At 39.2% G+C, this 22,702-nt stretch overlaps 1 protein-coding gene across 2 annotated transcripts in view; it reads left to right on the forward strand.

Annotated features, from left to right (window-relative positions):
- Nucleotides 1–2,060: 2,060 nt before the first annotated feature.
- The window catches only part of armc4 (armadillo repeat containing 4), a 77,821-nt gene continuing 57,179 nt past the window's right edge, over nucleotides 2,061–22,702 (forward strand). Inside the window, exons 1-9 of one of the 2 annotated variants that reach the window (XM_012964903.3) lie at nucleotides 2,061–2,106; nucleotides 5,535–5,786; nucleotides 7,885–8,042; nucleotides 10,730–10,925; nucleotides 14,402–14,508; nucleotides 16,479–16,615; nucleotides 16,703–16,819; nucleotides 19,672–19,889; nucleotides 20,902–21,015. In XM_012964903.3, coding sequence (XP_012820357.1) covers nucleotides 5,563–5,786; nucleotides 7,885–8,042; nucleotides 10,730–10,925; nucleotides 14,402–14,508; nucleotides 16,479–16,615; nucleotides 16,703–16,819; nucleotides 19,672–19,889; nucleotides 20,902–21,015 — 1,271 coding nt within the window. In that variant the 5' untranslated portion in view covers nucleotides 2,061–2,106; nucleotides 5,535–5,562. 2 annotated transcript variants of the gene reach the window in all.

Raw genomic sequence — 22,702 nt, forward strand, 5'->3', positions numbered from 1 at the left:
TTTACAACACATGTTGTTTTAGAACTGTTATACACTGCATACTACTGTTTTCATATCAATGAACCCTTATATTGTAATTTGTGCGAGTTCATCTGTGAGCAGAATCAGGTTTTAGATATTTTTTCACTTCATTTTAGCTTTTAACTATTACAGTGTATTATGCTATGCTAAGCAAGGACAATAATGATATATTTGGCATTTACTCTTTTATACTGCGGGGTGGGTTCTTATAGATTAGTAAGAGGAGGATATCCACTGAGACTGTAGGAGACAGGTTTCATTATCAGAACAGAAAGATTTACTTTACCGTAAGTGCAATCATGTTATTGATGTCCCTAATAAGAGATGTGATTGCACTGGTTCAAAATGGAATGAATATCTCTTAAAGGGACAGTAACACCAAAAAATTAAAGTGTATAAAGGTAATTACTATATAATGTAATGCTGCTCTGTACTGGTACAACTGGTGTGTTTTCCTTAGAAAGACTAATATAGTTTATATAAATAAAGCTTCTGTGTAGCCACGGGGGCAGCCATTTACAGGAGAAAAGGCACAGGTTACTTAGCAGATAAGAGATAAACCCCCATTATATTCTACAAAGCGTATCTGTTATCTGCTATGTGCCTGTGCCTTTTCTCCTTTTTCCCAACTTCAATGGCTGCCCCCGTGTTGACATAGCAGCTCATTTATATAAACTATATTAGCGTTTCTGTTGCAAACTTACCAGTTTTACCAGCACAGGGCAATTGTACATTACATTTTAATTACTTTAAAACACTTTCATTTTTTGGTGTAACTGTTCCTTTAAGCAAACAAAGGGTATATCACTGATGTTTTTATTAATCCTTAACTTAAGGTCCCCATACACGGGCCGATTATAACTGCCGATATCGGTCCCTTGGACCGATTTGGCAGCTTATCAGCCCGTGTATGGGCAGAACCGAGGGGCCTGGCCGACAGATATCTGGCCTGAAATTGTTGATGCGGTCCCCGAACCTAAACCCGTTTTACTTAAACGCTCCCCGATACCGCCCACCCGTAGGTGGGGATATCGGGTGCATATCTGCTCGCTTGGTGATCTCGCCAAGCGAGCGGATCTCAGCGTGTATGGGGACCTTTACTGAGATGCTAAGCCAATGAGTATTATGAGTATTTGACTTCTGTAGTCTTACAAGGCTGCGTTTGAAGGCCCATTCTAATCACTGGGACTGGTTTACTAGACTGGAGGCCTTGGGTAAATGGATATATTACTTGTAAATACCAGAAAGGTTAACCTCTACAACTTTTTTTTAGCAGATTCCCACATTTATACAAGGGGTTAGGGTGTATTTGGGTGGATTGTGGGTATAATAGGTCAAGGCCATTGCTGGAATGCCCTTCTCCATAAATTTGCTTTACCTGCAAAATAATTCTAACAGCTTTTTTAAGTGTTTACATTTATTAGTGGGCATTTTTTGCGACAAAGGCACAATCTAACCCTTAGAAAGTATTTTTCAATGTGTGGCCTACTGGGAGGCCCCCATAAATGTGCTGCATAGCCAATGTGGCCCCTTACAGTAAGCAGAGCAAGGAGTGCAAAGGGGCCCTATGAAACGTACGCACCGGGGCCCATAAGGCTTCAGTTATTACTTGTCGGAAATATTTCAACCATAAGGGCAAGGCACAAAGGACTGCTATTGTTTAATAGTTGCTATGTATTAATAAGGGGCGTGCGTTCTGCGGCCCTCCTGCAACATCACACCGACAATCCATCAAAGACGCGATAGCTTTCACGGCTCTGGTTTGTTTCTCCACCAGCTCAAATAAAGATCTTAGGCTTCCTTAGGCCCAACTTCTGTCAACAAAAATACAATAACATTTATGTATCACTATGGGACGATTCTCTTCACTCGCAGCCACCTACAGCCCAGAATCAGCTGACTCCGGGAACATTAACCTACTCCACTTCCGGTACAGAAGCCGCAGGCAAGCACAACTTGCCGGGTTCGTTTGCGTCCGTTGCCTGGCAACAACATCTGCGCATTGCGCATGCGCGTCCGAATCTCCTTAGCAACCAGCAACATTCAGCCGGCGGATGTTTCCTGGCGCTGAGTGAGGTGAGTGAGGTGAGTGCAACATCGGGGGGAAAGTTTTGGGGAAAGTTATAAATTCGGGTTCCCGGTGAATTAGTCGGGCTGGTTTGAAATGAGGCTAAATGGGGGCAAGTAGCAACCCCATCACAGCAAACTGCGAGACTTGTAGTTCTGAAATAGCACCTGCTCTTCAGATATAAGGGCTCATGTTACCTCTATAAGTATGAATAACACAGTAGAATAATAATCAGATCTTTACGCTTACTAGCTGCCACAGAACCTCTTTGCATGCTAAGAAAAAAGTTCCCTATGTGTAAACCGGTGGCAGGGTATGTGCAGTGAGGCTGTGTGAGTGGCAGGGTACATGCAGTGAGTGGCAGGGTACATGCAGTGAGGCTGTGTGAGTGGCAGGGTACATGCAGTGAGTGGCAGGGTACATGCAGTGAGGCTGTGTGAGTGGCAGGGTACATGCAGTGAGTGGCAGGGTACATGCAGTGAGGCTGTGTGAGTGGCAGGGTACATGCAGTGAGTGGCAGGGTACATGCAGTGAGTGGCAGGGTACATGCAGTGAGGCTGTGTGAGTGGCAGGGTACATGCAGTGAGTGGCAGGGTACATGCAGTGAGTGGCAGGGTACATGCAGTGAGTGGCAGGGTACATGCAGTGAGTGGCAGGGTACATGCAGTGAGTGGCAGGGTACATGCAGTGAGGCTGTGTGAGTGGCAGGGTACATGCAGTGAGTGGCAGGGTACATGCAGTGAGGCTGTGTGAGTGGCAGGGTACATGCAGTGAGTGGCAGGGTACATGCAGTGAGGCTGTGTGAGTGGCAGGGTACATGCAGTGAGTGGCAGGGTACATGCAGTGAGGCTGTGTGAGTGGCAGGGTACATGCAGTGAGTGGCAGGGTACATGCAGTGAGGCTGTGTGAGTGGCAGGGTACATGCAGTGAGTGGCAGGGTACATGCAGTGAGTGGCAGGGTACATGCAGTGAGTGGCAGGGTACATGCAGTGAGTGGCAGGGTACATGCAGTGAGGCTGTGTGAGTGGCAGGGTACATGCAGTGAGTGGCAGGGTACATGCAGTGAGGCTGTGTGAGTGGCAGGGTACATGCAGTGAGTGGCAGGGTACATGCAGTGAGGCTGTGTGAGTGGCAGGGTACATGCAGTGAGTGGCAGGGTACATGCAGTGAGTGGCAGGGTACATGCAGTGAGTGGCAGGGTACATGCAGTGAGGCTGTGTGAGTGGCAGGGTACATGCAGTGAGTGGCAGGGTACATGCAGTGAGTGGCAGGGTACATGCAGTGAGGCTGTGTGAGTGGCAGGGTACATGCAGTGAGTGGCAGGGTACATGCAGTGAGTGGCAGGGTACATGCAGTGAGGCTGTGTGAGTGGCAGGGTACATGCAGTGAGGCTGTGTGAGTGGCAGGGTACATGCAGTGAGGCTGAGTGGCAGGGTACATGCAGTGAGGCTGAGTGGCAGGGTACATGCAGTGAGTGGCAGGGTACATGCAGTGAGGCTGTGTGAGTGGCAGGGTACATGCAGTGAGGCTGTGTGAGTGGCAGGGTACATGCAGTGAGTGGCAGGGTATGTGCAGTGAGGCTGTGTGAGTGGCAGGGTACATGCAGTGAGTGGCAGGGTACATGCAGTGAGTGGCAGGGTACATGCAGTGAGTGGCAGGGTACATGCAGTGAGGCTGTGTGAGTGGCAGGGTACATGCAGTGAGTGCATGTACTCCCGTACTGGTGTGTCCCTCCTGCACCCACCCCCGTACCCTCCTGCACTCCCATACTGGTGTGTCCCTCCTGCACCTACCCCCGTACCCTCCTGCACCCCGGTACTGGTGTGTCCCTCCTGCACTCCCGTACTGGTGTGTCCCTCCTGCACCCACCCCCGTACCCTCCTGCACCCACCCCCGTACCCTCCTGCACCCCCGTACTGGTGTGTCCCTCCTGCACCCACCCCCGTACCCTCCTGCACCCCCGTACTGGTGTGTCCCTCCTGCATCCACCCCCGTACCCTCCTGCACCCCCGTACTGGTGTGTCCCTCCTGCATCCACCCCCGTACCCTCCTGCACTCCCGTACTGGTGTGTCCCTCTTGCACCCACCCCCGTACCCTCCTGCACCCCCGTACTGGTGTGTCCCTCCTGCACCTCCTCCTGCAGGGTCCCAAGCATTTTGGATAATAGATGCCATACCTGTGTGGGAACTGGTTGTCATGTGACCCAGTAGATGTCCCAGGCTAAAGCCAAGCCTTGATGCCCTGTTATTTAGTGGCCACTTGAGTTTAGAGATGAGCTTTATTTGGTTACTCTGGAGCTCCCATTCTTACATATAAAGAAAAATAAGCAGATACAAAAGGCACCCCTTAATTCAAAGGTGAACAACCTCTTTAATTTCTAATAATAGCATTCAGTTCTGTTTCTCTCCCAACCACTACTTGGTTGCTGAAGCTCAATAGCTGTTAATATTTCAAGCCTGAGAGAAACACAGCAAAAAGAAAAAAATAAACAAACAAAACAAAATAATCTTGCAGTGTTGTTCTTAAGCACTGAATTTAATTTTGAACTATGCTTTTAATGCTAAAGGGGTGGTTCACCTTTAATTAATCTTTTAGTATGTTATAGAATGACCTATTCTAAGCAACGTTTCAATTGGTTTTTATTATTTATTAGTTATAGTTTTTGAATTATTTGCCTTCTTCCTCTAACTCTTTGCAGCTTTCCAATGGGGGCCAGTGACCCCGGCAGCCAAAAAACTATTGCTCTGTGAGGCTACAGTTTTATATTTATTGTTACTTTTTATAACTTTCTTTTCTATTCAGGCCGCCTCCTATTCATATAACGGCCTCTCAATCAAGTCACTCCCTGGTTGCCAAGGTAACTTGGACCCTAGCAACCAAACTGCAGAAACCCCAGACTGGAGAGCTCCTGAACTGAAAATGAAATAACTAAAAAAGTACAAATAGTAAAAAAATGAAGACCAAATGCAAATTGTCTTGGAATATTACTCTCTAAATCATACTATAAGTTACTCATGGGACATCAGAAATATATGTTTAAACATAATAACCTTTATTTCAAATGTAGCAGTTGATCCAGTGTGCCTTGGTCTTTGCTGAAAGTCTTCAATGTCTTTTCAATATCAATTAAAGGTAAAATGGCACCTAAGTGAGAATATAAATGGCAGACATTGTGGAAGTTTAATTAAAGAGTTTTCACAGGAGAACAGAGAAGCTGCTTTCAGAAATGGAATTTGAGAAAGGAATAAAAAAAAAACTCTTCAATTCGAGACCGTCCATAAAATGTTTATTATATGAACATTCTGACATTCGGGCCATATGATATAATAATACATTTTTATGTGTTCCCCAGTGGTAGGCAACATAATTGACTATAACCAATGTTTATCTTTTTAAACATCTTTGGTGGATCCACTTACTGTGATCTTACTGTTATTTTAAAAGGTGACATCCTTGTAAAACAGCTGTTACAATGGGAGTGGCCCTAACGAGAGCGGCTCAGTGGACAACGGCGGGCTCGGGAACTGGCAAGTTGGAAATCACACCTCTGAATGAGTCTCTGCTAAACGACATCATAAAGTATGCAGAGGCTTTTAGCTCCAGGCATCCTGAAGAGGCCCAGTTTGTCTTCCAAGAACCTCTGGAATGGAAAACCAATTTGGAGCCATCAGCATTTGAATCTGGTTATGATATTAGGTGAGAAGAGAAAAAAAAAAGAAATGATATTGAAAATGAACACTAATAAGCCCAAATTTTGGTGTTTTTCTGGGGTAAGAAGAGGCACAGCAAAAAATATATCCTGTAGAAGTCTAACTCTTTATCATCTTTATCAAGGTAGTATTATTTTTATTATTAGCGCCAACTTATTCCACAACACTGTACAATAGGTGGGTATAATACATTTCAACATATTACATACAAATATTGATCACTGCAGAAGGTAAAGAGGACCATGTTCAGAAGAGCTTACAATCTAAAAGGTGTTTTTCCAAAAAAAGTACAGGTACTGGTTTATGGTTGTTCCTTTTCACTGAAAATCAGCTGCTACTCCCATTCTCCGTCTTATGGTTTAGCCTAGATCCCCTTAATTGTTATTCATAGAGAGCAACCAAGGATTGGCATAAATGCTTAGAAGTGATGGATTTAAGTGATTACTGAAGCACCACATCCAAACATTCGTTTAGAATTTAGCCAAATCTCAGCACCTCAGCACACAGAGCTACTTAGTAGCAGCTACTTGTCATGGCTACTAAACACAGAAAATACCCTGTCATAGACAACACTGAGAATTGCCTCTGCTAAACAAACATGAAGACAAGTATCAGTAAATTATCAGCATTGTCTAATTTAGTAGCCATGACAAGTAGCTGCTACTAGTAGCTCTGTGTGTCTTTACCCTTAGTGGTTTCTATAAAAATCAGTGGGAGGCAGCATAGGTGGCCTTCAGAAAAATATGCCATCGGGAAAAGAGACCAACATGCTTTTATGCTAATCGTAAAATTACAGCTTTCGTAAATGCTGGGCAAACACATATCAGCTTTAAATGTAAGAGATGTTACAGAATGTCCTTGTACTAGCAACTTTGAAATTGGTCTTAATTTTTTATTTTTTTAAATTTTCAAGTTATTTGTCTTCCACTTCTACATCACTGACCCTACAGCCAAAAACTATTGTTTTTTGAGCTTACAATTTCATTGTTATTGGTCGTTTTTATTACTTATCTTTCTATTGATGCCCTCTCTTATTTATATTCTAGTCTCTCCTATAAATGACTGCCTGGTTGCTAAGATAAACAAGACCCTAGCAGCCAGATAGCTGCTAGAAGATTTTAGAGCTTTGTGGTCCAGCAAGCCCCCATTCATTTGGTTATGGATAAACAACATTTACATTAAGCCTTTCCAGGAGCAATAAACCTGAGGGTCAGCTTGCCATCTCAGATTGGTACACAGAACCCCCTTTACCTCTTAAAAGATATATATTTATATAAAATTATGTTCATATTAGTCAACCTGCTCCACCAGTATCTTGGACAGCAATTTAGAATTCAACCTAAATACATCTAGAACAAATAGCTCAAATATCCACAACCAAAAACTGTTTTTTTGTAGTGAAAGAGTATATAATTATTAACAGCGTTCTAGTATACATTTTTTCATTGGAAGGTGTACATGTAATTGTTATTGAACGCACTGTTTGTTTATCCCTTTATGTTCTCTGGGCCTTAAAATATTGTTAGTCATATAGGAGTCAGTTTTCCTCTAGGTATTTAATGCTGGCTTCTTACATTGTTTCAGGAGTCAGAGATAGTAGTGCAGAGAAAGTAAACAATCAGACATATATTGCTTATAGAAGAAAATTATAATTTCAGATATATTGTAAATAATGTAGAGTATAGTTACATTGGGTTGAAACAAGACCATAGTCCATCAAGTTCAACCCATCCAAGTAAACCCAGCAAACACAACCTATACTAACCAATCTATACACTCACATACATAAACTATATATATACAACCACTAATACTAACTGTAGATATTAGTATCACAATAGCCTTGGATATTCTGCTTGTTCAAAAACAAGCAGAATATTGGAAAGTTGCTTAGAATGGCATTTCCTTTCAATGAGGATCCCTTTTAGGCTGCCTGTCTCAAATCCTTTGCTTGTTCCTCCCTTTGGAAGTTGTGTGGGGAGTTATTCCCAGAGTTTGGAATAATCTCAGGTGTTGTCGACATTCAAAGCTTTGTTGTTTACTGCTTATGAAACCAAAAATGTTTTTTTATTCTCTTGTTTTAGTGGCTCTACTGTGAAATCACAGGAAACGGATCAAGATGGGCATCCCTTGCTTATCCTTTCGTCATCTACAGTAAAGATTTCTAGCTTTGGTCAGATATCCAGGTTCCTCCAGCTCGCCAGAGACAAAAAGCTGAAGGAAGCCCAAGCTTGTTTGGAAGGTCAGTTAGATTGACTGTGTGCTTTAGAGAACGTGTTTATAGTATTGATCCCCCAGATCTAAGATTTGGTTTAGGGTTTAGCCAAATCCCAAAACTTTTTTAAGGATTTGTGAGAATCCCAGCACTTTTTGGGATTCCATCAATAATAACTGCCAAGTTATCCAAGCCGAATCCAAACCATTTGGGGCAAACTCAGAAAATGTCTTGTTTTTTTTTCTAAATTCTTATGATGGGCAAGATTTTAATAGGAAAAACATATCTCTTAATTCAGTTCCAGATTTTCCCATACACTTCAATAGAGTTTTCAGATAAAAAAAAAAAAAAGATTTCCCTCTGTTTGAAATATCTATCTTGGGTTTTTGTCATTTGTAGCTTGAATTTTCTTGTGTATTAACACTCAAGAAAATGTTTATTTCATTGCATAATTTTTTTTTCATCAAGCCAAGAAAGGCTTGATGAAAAATGTGATAAAAATGTATAATTTTCTAAAAATGTCTATCTGTGGAAAAAACATCATTTTTAGATGAAATGTGTCATATATTGACTTTGAATACATCGGCCATTTAAAGTCATACAGTTCTGGACAAACGGAACATAACAACATTTTATTCAGATTCATTTTATATTAGAAAAAAATGCAATATAGGTACTTGGCCTAAATATTTTTGCATTTCTGGTATAATTCAGAGTTTTTATTACATTCTGATTTATTATGGAAGTGTAGGAATGTTGGATTCTTGCTTTTGTTGTAGATCATGTTTAATAAATGTGCCTTTTACACACACTCAACTGTCACACTTGTTTTATTAGTTATGGGTCAGATGGATTTTTCATTTAATACTGTTAAACTAAGTTTTATTTTGTCACAGCTCCCTGATAATATTTTATGAAATATCTAGAGTTTTCTGGATTTTTCTAACTGATGCATAATATACGGAATGTGTATGCCAGGGATTTTGAATGCCAGACTATTTTAAAAGACACACTGTAGACCATACACATCAGCAAATTTTTGCTTAATTTTCCCAGCAGTCAGCTCATTTATTGCAAGTTTTATGTGCTACACGTCTCCAGAATTATACAGCCGCCGATATGTACAATTGTCCATGTCATATTTAAACTGTATTAAGTTCAATAATTAGGGTTGCATCGAATCCAGGACTCGGTTGGGTCAAATCTCAGCACTTTTTGCAGCTGAATGTAAAGGGTTTGGATTCACTTGGGCTGAAAACTTAAAATCATGTAACTTTAAAGCTCTGGGCAACTGTTTTTTTGATTTATCCCTATAAGGATTTGGTGCATCCCTAACAATGATATAATGACCCTGGTTTTATTTATAAATGTATGTATGTACTGTATATCATTATTTATAAAGCGATACTTATGTACACAGCTCTGTACAGTAGAATACATTAATACAAACAGGGGTTTAAAGATTTTTATAGATAAATACAAAGTATAACAATAAATACAAATAAATACAAGATACAGTTGCAATAAGTTAAGAGTCAAATACACAAGAGCTCCAATATACAAATAAAAACGCATGCAACAGTTTTTAAAAGGCCACTGTACCTTACTTTTTGATGTCTTCTCTTAGTGTTAACCTAATAAAAATATTAAGGTTAACACAGTGTATATAATTCCCCCCCACCCCCTATTTGTTATGAAAGTATTACTGACTCACCTTCTGTTTTAGCTCTACATAAGCTGTTAATATATTTTAGGCTGGCTTCCCATAACCTTTATTATCACCTTCCATGACCCCTGTCCTAATTATAACCCCCAGACCTATTAGCCAGGAGGTATAGCATGACCTCTTTTGGGGTGTGACTAGACTTATGGTTACCAGAATGGTACTTACCTTGCACCAAGTTGGTACACGTATGGGATCCCTTATCTATAGACTTCATTTTAATCAAATAATTTAGAATTTTAAAACTAATTTCCTTTTTCTCTGAAATAATAAAACAGTACCTTGTAATTGATCCCAACTATGATATAAATAATCCTTATTGGATGCAAAACAATCCTATTGGGTTTTATTAATGTTTTATTGATTGTTTGGTAAACTTAAGGTATGGAGTTCCAAATTACAATTACGGAAAGACCCCTTATCCGGAATACCCTCGGTCCCGAGCATTCTGGATAATGGGTCCTATACCTGTACATGATCAGGTGAATTTGGCCCTCTTATCCAATTATCCATAATCTCCATAATTTATTTACCATGTTCTTATTGAATCATCAATTGCTTCATCCCATGCATAGATTTATGTAATAAACATTTCACTACTGGAATATCACACCATTTAAAATGAATTGAGAAAACTTTCTTTCTCAAATTCTACCCCAGAGTTCTCCAAAGATTTCATTTAGACATAAAGAGAAAAGTTTTTCTCATCAATATGAATCTGACCATTGTCCTTGAATCAGTCTTTTAAGTCCATTTAACAGTTGGAGTAGAGGGATATGGGTTGAGGCTATGAAACCATCTATGGCTGACTGCAGCTGGGAAGAGCTGACTGATCAGCATCTGAACTACACATCCTTAGATATTTTTCTCAGAAAAGTAAGGCATTTATGAAGTGTGAAGCTTTGACAAACATGTAGCACATTGGAACCATTCTGAAGAATCACACCCGTTTCAGGCTCATTCCTACAGTGTCTTTACTGTGTCCTTTCAGAAAACAGGGATCCGATTGCATGTATCCTCGGCCCCGGATTCGCTACCGTCGAAGGAGAGGACATGACTCTGATACGACTGTTGGAGAAAATGCGCCAAGACGATAGCGGCAGCGCAGAAATAAAAATGAAAATCTTTCTCCTTCTCCAGCAACTTGATATGCAGCTGCTTAACAGCTCTTTAAAACAGATTTCACAGTAAGTACATTTACAAACTGCAAAAAAAATTTCCAGTATATCATTTCAACCTTTTTTCTTTTTCTTTTTTTTAATGAGCAACAACATCTGCTTTTTATGTGCTAGGAAAAAATAATGAAGCAAAGGTGAAAGATATGAAAATCATTACATTTATTGATTTTAAACCGTAGAACCAGGGGAAACTAATTGAAGTGGAAAAAAAGATGTTTTCCAACTCTTCTGCGGGATGCAGGCATTGTACATATGTTTTACATTTCTGGTGAGGTTTTAAAATATTTTACTTGACAGAATCAATTGCCAGCTGCTAAAAAAAGAATCTGTTTCCAGTTGTTAAATCGATGCTACCATCTACAACGGCCATGAAAATGCCACACATGCCCTAAGATGCAGCTTGCCCATCCTGCGGCCGCTATGTTGTGAATGGAATACAGTTCCCAGTGTCCCATTGCCTCAAGGGCTACTCCTTTCTTGTGTATCTTGGGCACGAGACACAATGCCAGCCTTGCACCCTGTTTATTCCACTAACTGATTACATATGCCATAACATAAACTGAGGTTGTTCCAGTATATGAAAAAAATAGTTTCCGTAGTTACATAAAAGTGTAAATAACGGCCTGCAATCATATTGTTCAAATGCATTGGTTGTTCTTTAAACTTTAACCTCTTTTTGTCCAGAAGGGCATGTTCCACATTATCTGTTTCATTTAGATGCAATGGGGGCTGCAGTTGGGTTACTAGGTAATCTAGTGCCTCCTAGGAATAAGGGACTCCCAATACTGCCCTGTTACCTGTTAATGTAATGCAGAGATTTTTTTCCCTGTCAAACTGGACAATACCGGTATGGGACCGATTTTTCGGGAAACCTGTTATCCAGAAGGCTCCATTATAATCATATGATTTAAATTTTTAAAAATGATTTCCTTCTCTGTAAAAATAAAACAGTACCTGTACTTGATCCCAACTAAGATATAATTACCCCTTATTGGGGGCAGAACAGCCCTATTGGGTTTATTTAATGGTTAAATGATTCCCTTTTCTCTGTAATAATAAAACAGTACCTGTACTTGATCCCAACTAAGATATAATTACCCCTTATTGGGGGCAGAACAGCCCTATTGGGTTTATTTAATGGTTAAATGATTCCCTTTTCTCTGTAATAATAAAACAGTACCTGTACTTGATCCCAACTAAGATATAATTACCCCTTATTGGGGGCAGAACAATCCTATTGGGTTTATTTAATGGTTAAATGATTCCCTTTTCTCTGTAAAAATAAAACAGTACCTGTACTTGATCCCAACTAAGATATAATTACCCCTTATTGGGGGCAGAACAATCCTATTGGGTTTATTTAATGGTTAAATGATTCCCTTTTCTCTGTAATAATAAAACAGTACCTGTACTTGATCCCAACTAAGATATAATTACCCCTTATTGGAGGCAAAACAATCCTATTGGGTTTATTTAATGATTAAATGATTTTTTTTAGTAGACTTAAGGCATGGTGATCTAAATAACGGAAAGACTAATTTTCCAGAAAACCCCAGGTCCCTAGCATTCTGGATAACAGGTCCCACACCTGTATTGGGGGGGGTCACGTGTATTGCAGTTCTGAAGGGAGGAATTGAGGGGGCCCAAGTTATATAAAACAGTTTCATTCTCCTTTAAGTATGAATGCATTGTGTCCCAGCAGAGTGATATGTAAGTTAAAGATTTGAGTTACAAGATTAATAAAGGCAATGTCAAGACATTTTACTCCAACAGTTCCTTTTACAGATGCCAAGGAATTGGATCATAGGGACACAAGCGGTAGGATTTAGGTCCAATTTATAATGCCTTGAAGTCAGGAAATTGGTTGAAGTTTTCCAGCTTTGGCCAAAACGTCGACGGAAATACGACTACAATGCGACAGCGACCATTATTCTTCACATTTTTCTTTCACTATTTTTAGAGAACATCCTCTTCAACCAATATATCACTGCAATGTGTTCACCAGCTCAGACCTGGCAAAATGCCACTGTTTCCTACGTGAGCGGGAATAACTTGCTTTAGGTGAAATGAGAGAAATCATCAGTATTTTACTACTTGTCGATATTTTTTCAAAGTTGTTGAAATGCCATTGTAATAATGGAATCCGAGTTACATTTTACAACCTTGATTAAATTTCCATGACTCCATCTACCTCCCTCCAGGTTCAATAGACTCTGTTTGAAGCATAATAAACAGTCATTTCCAATAGCCACAGAAACTGGCAGCCTGACAGGAAAGTGTTAACTCTGATTAAATTCAAACTGCTGGGAATCCCTAAGGAATCCCCAGTTCGGATTTTAATAAATATTGCCCCTATATTTCCACTGCTGCATTTTTAGCTATTTCAACATGAAACTGACTTCAAATGAGACTTCAAATGAGACCCAACATTGATGGAACTGCATTGCGATAAAGTACGAAACGTTGACATTTTTACAAATGGCCTTTTCATCTTGCAGCCCTTACAAATTGAAGGCAATTTTACTTTCGCTTCTATCGGCTCCAATCTTTTCACTGCCAAAACATCAATTTCTTTAATGGGGTAGTTGACCTTTAAGTTAACTCTTAGTATGATATAGAATGGCTAATTCTTAGCAACTTTTCTTTGGTCTTCATTATTTATTTTGTATATTTTTTAAATTCTTTTTCAAATGGGAAGGGGGGGGGTCATCAAACATGGGAGTAACCAAAAAAAACTATTGTTTATGTTACTTTTTATTACTTATCATTCAGACCCTCTTCTAGTCATATTCCAGTCTCTCGTTTAAACCACTGCCTGGTTGCTAGGGTAATTTAGACCCTTGTAACCAGATAGCTGCTGAAATTGAGTTGAACAACTCTCTAGTCTACATTATACAAAAAGTTAATTTTAAGGTGAACAACCCCATTAATGAAAATTATATTGTACTCTGTGGGGATAATATGGAAAGAAATAAAAAGTCGCTACCAAATTGTGCATTGAAAATCTCAAGAATGAACCTTGCATTGCCTTGAAACCAACTCTTACTTAGGCACTCGTGGGTAGAGATTTGGGAAATGACTGGGGTGCTAAAAGGAGCCAAAAAGTAATTTTGCACTTTGGCCCATTTAGTAAATGAGCTCTAAAGTGTTTTTATTTATTTATTTTTTCTGGAAGGACACAGAACAAACTATCAATAAAAATGACAAATTTTAAATAGAATTAGCAAAGGTAATGCTAAGGCAGGCGTTTTCTTTAAACATCTCATCAAGTCTTATCGCAGCTGTTGCAGGGGGCTGAAACACAGCCGGCAGTTCCAATCAGTTATATAAACTGTGGTAAGAGAAATAGCGTGGCAGAATTCATCATCATCATCATCATTTTGGCAATGACTAAATTGTCCTGTAAGCCGGCCCTCAGGCAGTTCACTGTACAGCAACAGGTCCTTTGAGGTGAAGGTGATTCTTATTCCTGTTATTAATTCCAGGGAAGTGCGTGTAACTCCGGCTGCAGTCAAGAATGAGGTCGATCTGCTACGTCGGTTCAGCGGTCACGAAGAAAAATTTGTGCTAAAATCGATTGAATACACATCAGGTTTCTATTTTAACTTATTCTTTAACTCACTAAATACCGTCCTTTTAAAAATAAATTTGCTAATCACCTGAATAAATTGCACTCAATAAAATGCAGTGTTTGGCAACTTATAAAGGGATGCTAAAATCCCTCAGCAGTGAGGGAGTTTTGTTCTTTTTTTTCTTTGAAGGACTACTAAAGGCAAATTTTGTTCTTTAGGACTCAGAACTGCTGTACGTATTGTTCTAATATGTATTTCTGCTCTACAAAGGGGTGCTACAGCCATAGTCACAGGGGAGTAGTATATAGGTATGCTATCCAGAAAGCTGTGAATTACAGGAAGGCCATCTCCCATAGACTCAATTTAAATCAAATTACTCAAACTTTTAGAAATCATTTCCTTTTTCTCTGTAATAATAAAACAGTACATTGTACATCCCAGCTAAGATTGAATTAATCCTTATTGGAGGCAAAATTATCCTAGTGGGATTAAATTAAACATTATTTAATATTTAAATGATCTTTAGTGGACTTAAGGTATGGAGAACCAAATTGCAATGAGAACCCTGATCTGGAAAACCCCAGGTCCCTAGCATTCTGAATAATAGGTCCCACACTCATAGCCAAAATATATGCAAAAAAATCAAAATTGCTCCACGCTCATCTGTATATGTTTTGATCCACCAGGGATGGTTGTCAGGATAATACAATAATTTTAGGTTAGAAATATATATGGATTGACCTCTATTATTCTCCACCCATGCATAGGCAAGATGAGCACCTTCATACTGCCCCACTTCTGCAGACATAGAAATTAGCTTTTGCTTTTAAATCAGACAAGGAGATTCTGTTTCCTAGTGATCTCCTGCACCCATAGGCGCAGTTGTGGGTCAAGCAACTGGCGCCTTAAAATATCAGTAGGTATTGTTATTGAAGGCAGTGCCTGACTTGTGAGTGCAACCACAGGTCTAGATAGATGGAAATGAGTGGGGGCAGTGCCAAGCTTGTTGTTGCTCAATCTCCAAGGTCGAGGTTGCTTGAGCAACAAAATGCCTTAATTTGCCCCATTTGCCAGTAGCTTAAGAACTGTTTAAGCTCTTGATCTTGGAGTATGGCTGCTGGCTGCCTTACATGGAACAGGACGAACCAAACCTGTTCCTGGTACACAAATACAGTTTAACTGAGGTTTATTGCATCAAAACCAGATGCATACTGTAAATACAACATTTCGGAGGCATGTCCTGTACTGGTATGGGATCCATTTTCTGGAAACCTGTTATCTAGCAAGTTCTCCCATAAAATCCATTAAAAGCAAATAATTCTAATTTTTAAAAAGAATTTCCTTTTTCTGTATAATTATAAAACTGTACCTTGTACTTAATGGAATCTAAGCGAATCTAGGCGAATCAGTCTTATTATGTTTATTTAATGTTTATATGATTTTTTAAGTAGACTTAAGGTATGGAGATCCACCTTATCCGGAAAACCCCAGGTCCCAAGCATTCTGGATAACAGGTTCCATACCTGTACCAAAATGGGTGTTGTTTCCCTGCTAACATTGATCATGAATGATCAAGAGGGAAAGGTTTCCAGTGTGTGTATATCATTGTTTCACATAAAATTCATGCAGCATGTCAATGTACTAAGATAAGCCCACAAAAAACAAGGATCATTGTGTTCATTTTAACAAAAACAAATGTGTACATGCGGCTCATTTACTATGTTTATTTAGTTCGTTTCGGCACATTGCAGTGATGTAATGCCAACATGAGTGATGCCCACTTTGTAATGGAGCGTAAATGTGACAATATAAATCATATGTATTTACATATGCATTTTCTCTCATTTTTGTAAATAGGTACCTTTATGTCAAATGGCATTGAAATATTAGCTTTACAATCACTATATCAGCTGGAATTGTTTTAAAATGATTTAGCCTGTATTATATGATACTAGCATTGTGGCACAGAAGCCTTGTGTATTCATTGCAGATTACGAGTTCTCGAATGGCTGCCGCGCTCCACCCTGGAGACAAGTTCATGGGGAAATCTGCTATTTGCTGGCAGCACCTCATGACACCGATCCCCTCTACATCACATGCAGCACCTCAGGGACATTTTTAAATGCAGTAAGTTATTTAACTGCCTGTTTCTACTTTAAGTCTATTTAGAGAGGTTGCGTTGCATTTTAATCATGCACTTTTATACATTTTTAGGGTAAACTGAAGGAGAATGATGAAATCAATTATGAGAGAAAAAGTGAGATATATAAAGACCTTGTAACGCTTTTGAAGACAAAATCGCAAACATTTGCAGAAAATATCACAAAGCAGGTACCGTTATGTTTCTATGTGCTAATACAATTAAAATAAGTTATTTATAGGAAAACTATACTTGCAGAATGAATACTTAACTAACAGATTTATTTTATGTTAAGTGACCTAAACTGGAACATACATATCAGTAATTATTGCCCTTTTACATCTTTTTCCATGAAGAAAAGGTATAATCACTGGGGGGCGCCAAAATGTAAGGCTCTCCACAGTGATTGTAATCACTTACCTGATACCCCGGGCCGGTGCCCCTATTAGCAGGAAACTGCACTGGCCCAGGGTACCTGCGCGCAAGTGATCTGCTTCCTGCTATCCTCTTTTTTCGTGATCCTGACGCATGCATAGTACAGTGAAAAAGATGGCTTTTTTGTTAAAGATACCCCGGGCCAGGGCAGTTTTCTGCTTACAGGAGAACCGGACCGGGGTATCAGGTAGGTGATTACAATCACTGGGTGGTGTCTAATGCTTTGGCATTGTGAATCCTATAATCCCAGGAGGCGTCCCTTAGTACTTAAAATGGCAATTTTCTATCTGCGATTACCCAGTGGCAAATACTACTAAAAAATATGTTTTTATGAAAATGGTTTATTTAGATGAAGCATTATTTTACATATAAGCTGATTTATGCAGTATATTTTTTATTTAGACCTACTTTGTTCTGGGGGGTATAGTTTGCATATTGGTTCAAAAACTCAAATGCAAAAAACCTGAAAACTTGAATGTAAAACCTTGGCATAAAAGCTTGCAAGTTTATGTATGATTTTCTCACAAATTCATAGTATTCAAGTTTTTTTAATCAAACAATTTTTACATATTAACAAATAACCAAGCATTCAAATTTACACACTCAAAAATCGATAAGCTCATAACTGACACGATCCTGTTTTGACATCCCATTAAATGTCCCCCAGATATTGATCCTGATTGATTATAAAATCTCTTCCCATGCAAAGAAGTCTGTTTGATACATCACAACTTTAATTAAGAACAGGAACTTACAGAAGGGAATGAACCACTCTCCCTGATCTCTGGCTAAAAAACTGGCATCTCAAGTTTCAGATGAACAGATTGACTTCTTGCTGGGAATGTCACACACTCCAGTTTAGGAAATCCAATCTGAAGGAAAGTCTAGCCCATTTGTAATTGTGTGCTTTTTCATTTAAGAACAGCTCGGCCTTAAGCTTTACCAATTCATCAAATGTGGGACATGGGAATCTGCCTCGTATATGAAACCGTGATAATCTGACATCTAAATTGGATATCTAAAGCATGTAACAAACTGTGTGTTAGCTGGAAAAGTTACATACAATAGTCCTAGAGGTTGTTAGGTCTATTACACATCTCACAATCCAGACAATTTGCTGGATCCAGTGTGAGCCGCTATACAGGGCTGATCAGTAATAATTTGCATTACATGCCATAATACATAACATTTCTCTTACTAAAGGTAATTCCATTACAAAATTCCCAACATAAGGGCATTAGCACACAAATCAACTTATTTATCAATTTTCAAGTTTGTGAATTTGAGTTTTTCTAAATCAAATAAACTTGCATATTGAAAGGTCACTTATTTATTAAGAAGAAAAAACTAATTTGAATAAAAAACTTGAATACTTTGAATACAAATTTTTCGAGTTTACAAAATATGGTTTGACTTTGCCTAGGACAACTCCCATTGACGTCTATAGAGACTCACAAGCTTTTAGATGGCGATTTTTTGCATTCAAGTTGTTGAGGTTTTTTTGCACATTCGAGTTTTTGAACCATGACTCACATTAGAGTTTTTTTAGCGCAAAAAAACTCAAGGTGTGAGGAAAAAACGTTGAGAAATCTCCCCCAAAGTGTTAGGGCAGTGTGCATATGGCAAAACGCTTGGAATCAGCAAAATCTGGGGGTGCAGTTGCGGGTCAGGCAGTCATTGCTTAAAAATTTTGTAGTCAACAGTTTCAGTTACAATTATCTGACCTGTGTGTTCCTCAGCAGGTGTGAACGAAATGAGGGTAGACGTTGACAGTTCGGTCACCTGTCTGCTGAGCAGTCTCCATACTCAGGGGCAGATTTACTAATCCACGAACGGACTGAAAGCGTCCAAATGCGTATTTTTCGTAATGATCGGTATTTTGCTTTTTTTTTTTGGTGCCGTCGCGACTTTTTCGCAAAAAAAGTCACGACAATTCGCGAAAGTCAGAACGGCTACGAAAAAGTCGCGATGGCAACGAAAAAATCGAAAAAAATACGAAAAAGCCGCAAAATGGTCGTTTCCAATCCGATTTTTTCCCATTCCGGATTCGGATGCGTGGATTAGTAAATCTGCCCCTAATTGTCTCTAATAATATGCCACTTGGTAGATTTTTTTTTTTACAATGATTAGATGGAAGAAGCACCAAGTGGCAGTTTACATAATGGAAATAATAAAGACCTAATGGGAATGTTCCCAGACTTCCTGGTATTTGAGTAAGTGTAACACTCACTAGCAAAAATGATATCAGTTCAGCCAAAGTTTTTTGCTCCTTTGCCACCCCAGTATTTTCAGATAGGCCCACACTTGGTGACCTTGGTGCCAGTTTGGTCCTAGCTTTAAAGTGCCATACAGAGGACCATGGGGCTCATTTATCAATACTTTGGCAAATTTGACAGTTGGCAGTAACCCATAGTAACCAAGCAGTGATTGGCTTTTTTTAACCAGTTGCTTGTAGTACAATGAATGCAACAATTTCATTGGTTGCCATTGGTTACATTTGCCTATTGTTGATAATTGAGCCACGCTATGTTTTAGGGACACACATAACCTTTTAAATGTGTCTGTGCTAGCATGGCAGTATAATAAAAATGTATTTTCCCTTTTGTAGGATTTTCAGTTTTCTGAAGAGCCAAGAGCCTCTAACAAAACTCATCACATGGATGTGATAGATGCCGAGGAGCAGAGCCAAAACCATTGGTCTAATGAGCATCCAGAAAAAAAAGCAGAGGAAAAGACAGGACAGCCCCTTGTGAAAAGGAAGCCTAATAAGCAGAAATTAGAACCGTCTCCCAAATGGAAGAATCTTAGCCTTAATGGTCACCAGGCGTACGTCGTCTTCTTACATCCTCATATATTATTATGATTTGCATAGTTTATGGACATTTTAAATGAACTAGAAATGTACACAGAACCTAGATTATTTCAGCCAGGCTTGGCATTTTTGGAAATGGAAACATTTCGTGGAAACTTTCTGTTGAGTCTTGTCATGTGTTCAGTTACTGCTGAGATTCACTGTGAAAGGGCCCAGTCACAGCCGCGCCGGTGCTGAATTCTCTCTCTAGTTATGTACACTGTGCTCTAGGATTCAGTAGTAAAATGTTTCGCTAATTGCCCTGCAAGATTAGATCTTACATTTTCGTGAGTTTCGGCTGTGCGTTTAAATTCTGGAAAGGTCACGGCAGTAAGAAATTATAGAATTAAACATTCTCGTATATTTTCGCAGTGCACGGCCGTCCGTAACTCAAGCTTTATCAATGGCCCACTCATTCTTGTATTGGTGCTTTGAGATTTATACTGCTAAACCTTTGCTTTATTAGCATTTCAGCAATTGCTATATTCATATAGTAAACATTGAGTGCTCCTGTAGGGGTTTACTAGCTGCTCGACAAATTCAATTCCCTGCTGTTCTTTACTAATGAACCACTAATATCCACCAAGGTGTTTCTATCTGACAGTCTGTGTTGGTTCATTTAATACAGACAGGGTTTGGGAGCTATGGTCACTGCACTAATACAAATCTGGTTTCAAGGGTTACTGGCCATAGTAAACATGTAGCACTTTAGGTTTTTGTATGGTAGCTTTGATCATTTTCATCTGCAAGTGAATTTAAAGCTGCTATTATTCCTGAGGCTGTAGAGATGCCCATCATGACAACATCTGATGATCCTTTATACACAATTATTTTTTCAATTAAAAACTGGTTTCCCTAATTTCATTTTGGTAAATGGTCAGGATTCCAGAATTAATGCATCTAAATCACACTGGGCTGAGCTAAAAGATTATTTTGTTTTTTTTTTTAATGTCCAAGTGGTTTAATTTGCTTATTCGCTTGTTTTAGAAATCAGAAGAATACCAAGGATGAAAAAAAGGATCCATCAAAAAAGCCCACCAGTTCAGAGAGCAGACAGAGAACAAATGCCCACTCAGTTGTAAGACGTTCTGCCTTGAAAAGGTAAGAATATAATTCTGTTTGGTCATTTCCAACAATTTTTGGTCCATGTGTGTGCCAGGGGATTCCATAAACAACAATCGATTTGGCTCATTGATTGAAAAGAAACAATCAGCCCCAATCACCTTATGTATGGAGTTACTAGCTTGCTTGAAACTGAACTGGTCACACTTCCTTGTAGCAGTTCATCCACTGCTGCACAGATGTGTGTAATATAAACATCCAGATGTATTAGTTTTCAATGGTGGTTGCTTGGATGGCCTGAAGTCTGTCCCTATAAGCTTTAGGCACCTATACCAACTGTTGGAAACTATATCTACAATACCTACAATACCATGGATCTGTAAAAGATTTTCTTAAGAAAGATAGTGGGAATTGTAGATCATGCAGTAGGTCATGACTACCAAGGCTATAAGGAAAACATCTATATACTTTTTATATGATATGCACAATGCATGTGTAATTATCTTTGCTTTGATGAGAAATTATATTGCATTTACTGAAGCTGGAAACTACTAATTTCCTTTTTACTGCACTGCTGTAAAGAAACTTGCAGTGTTTGCATCGGAGCTATGCAAATATACCTCATACCGCTCTCCATGGTACTGAGTCCAATATAAATTACTGTGTATATATAATATTTTAAGTTTATTCGTACAGTTTCCCTTCTTTCCTGTTAAGCACGCCTGCACAGTGATATATTAGCTACAGTTTGGCCTGCTGATCGCTAACCAGTGGCTCAGGAGAAGCATACTGCTCTTCAGCTCACTTTGTTGCTCCCATCACTTTTTTATCATGTGCAAATTTTTATGCTGGAATACACAAACACATACAGCCAATCAGAGTCTGCTACATGTTAGTAGTACTTATGGGTCCAGTACATCATAGCACTTATTATATTGTCCCCCAGGAACTTCATACAACACCACAATATTTTTTACATTTTAATGTGGCTAATGGATATGAAATGTTGGGGACTTCTGAGTTCAGAATATTGTTAGGATTTGTATTGCACAGCCTAGGAGCACTGAAAATAGGGTTAGCGGTACAGTATATACCCAGTGAATAAATAAACAAGGAGCATTTAGTAGATATTGGCATCAACTGGTGAATACATTAATGGGATACTCAATGCATTTGCTGGCTAGATCAAATCCTAAATACTTAATGTGGCCATTCTACCAACCACCACGTAAGTTCAGCAGTGCGTATGTCTGCCAGTCAGCCCTCCATGCTTTAATTGGCCACCAGTCTTGCCAGCCTGCAGGATGATCTGTTTGGCAGCACATTTGGTCCACTGGGAGAAACATCAAATGGTGCAGTGAGCAACACGTTGCCTGAGAGTCAGTAGTTATTAAAGCAAAAGTTATTAGTAGTTATTAAAGCAAAAGTTACCCCTGTGTGGGCATTGAGCAGTGGTAGGGGGGCTCAGTAGGAAGGCCATTTAGGGCTTTATGTCTTCAAGATACCCCTGAAAGCCCTGCAAGAAGATCAACTAGGAAGAGATTTGTACAGGTATCAGACCCCTTTCCGAAAGCCCCGTTATCTGGAAAGATCCGAATTACGGAAAGCCCCATAGACTCCATTTTAATCAAATAATTCAGAATTTTAAAAACTGATTTCCTTTTTCTTTGTAGTAATAAAACAGAACCTTGTAATTGATCCCAACTAAGATATAAATAATCCTTAT

Source organism: Xenopus tropicalis, chromosome 6, assembly GCF_000004195.4.
Source record: "Xenopus tropicalis strain Nigerian chromosome 6, UCB_Xtro_10.0, whole genome shotgun sequence".
NCBI lineage: Eukaryota > Metazoa > Chordata > Amphibia > Anura > Pipidae > Xenopus > Xenopus tropicalis.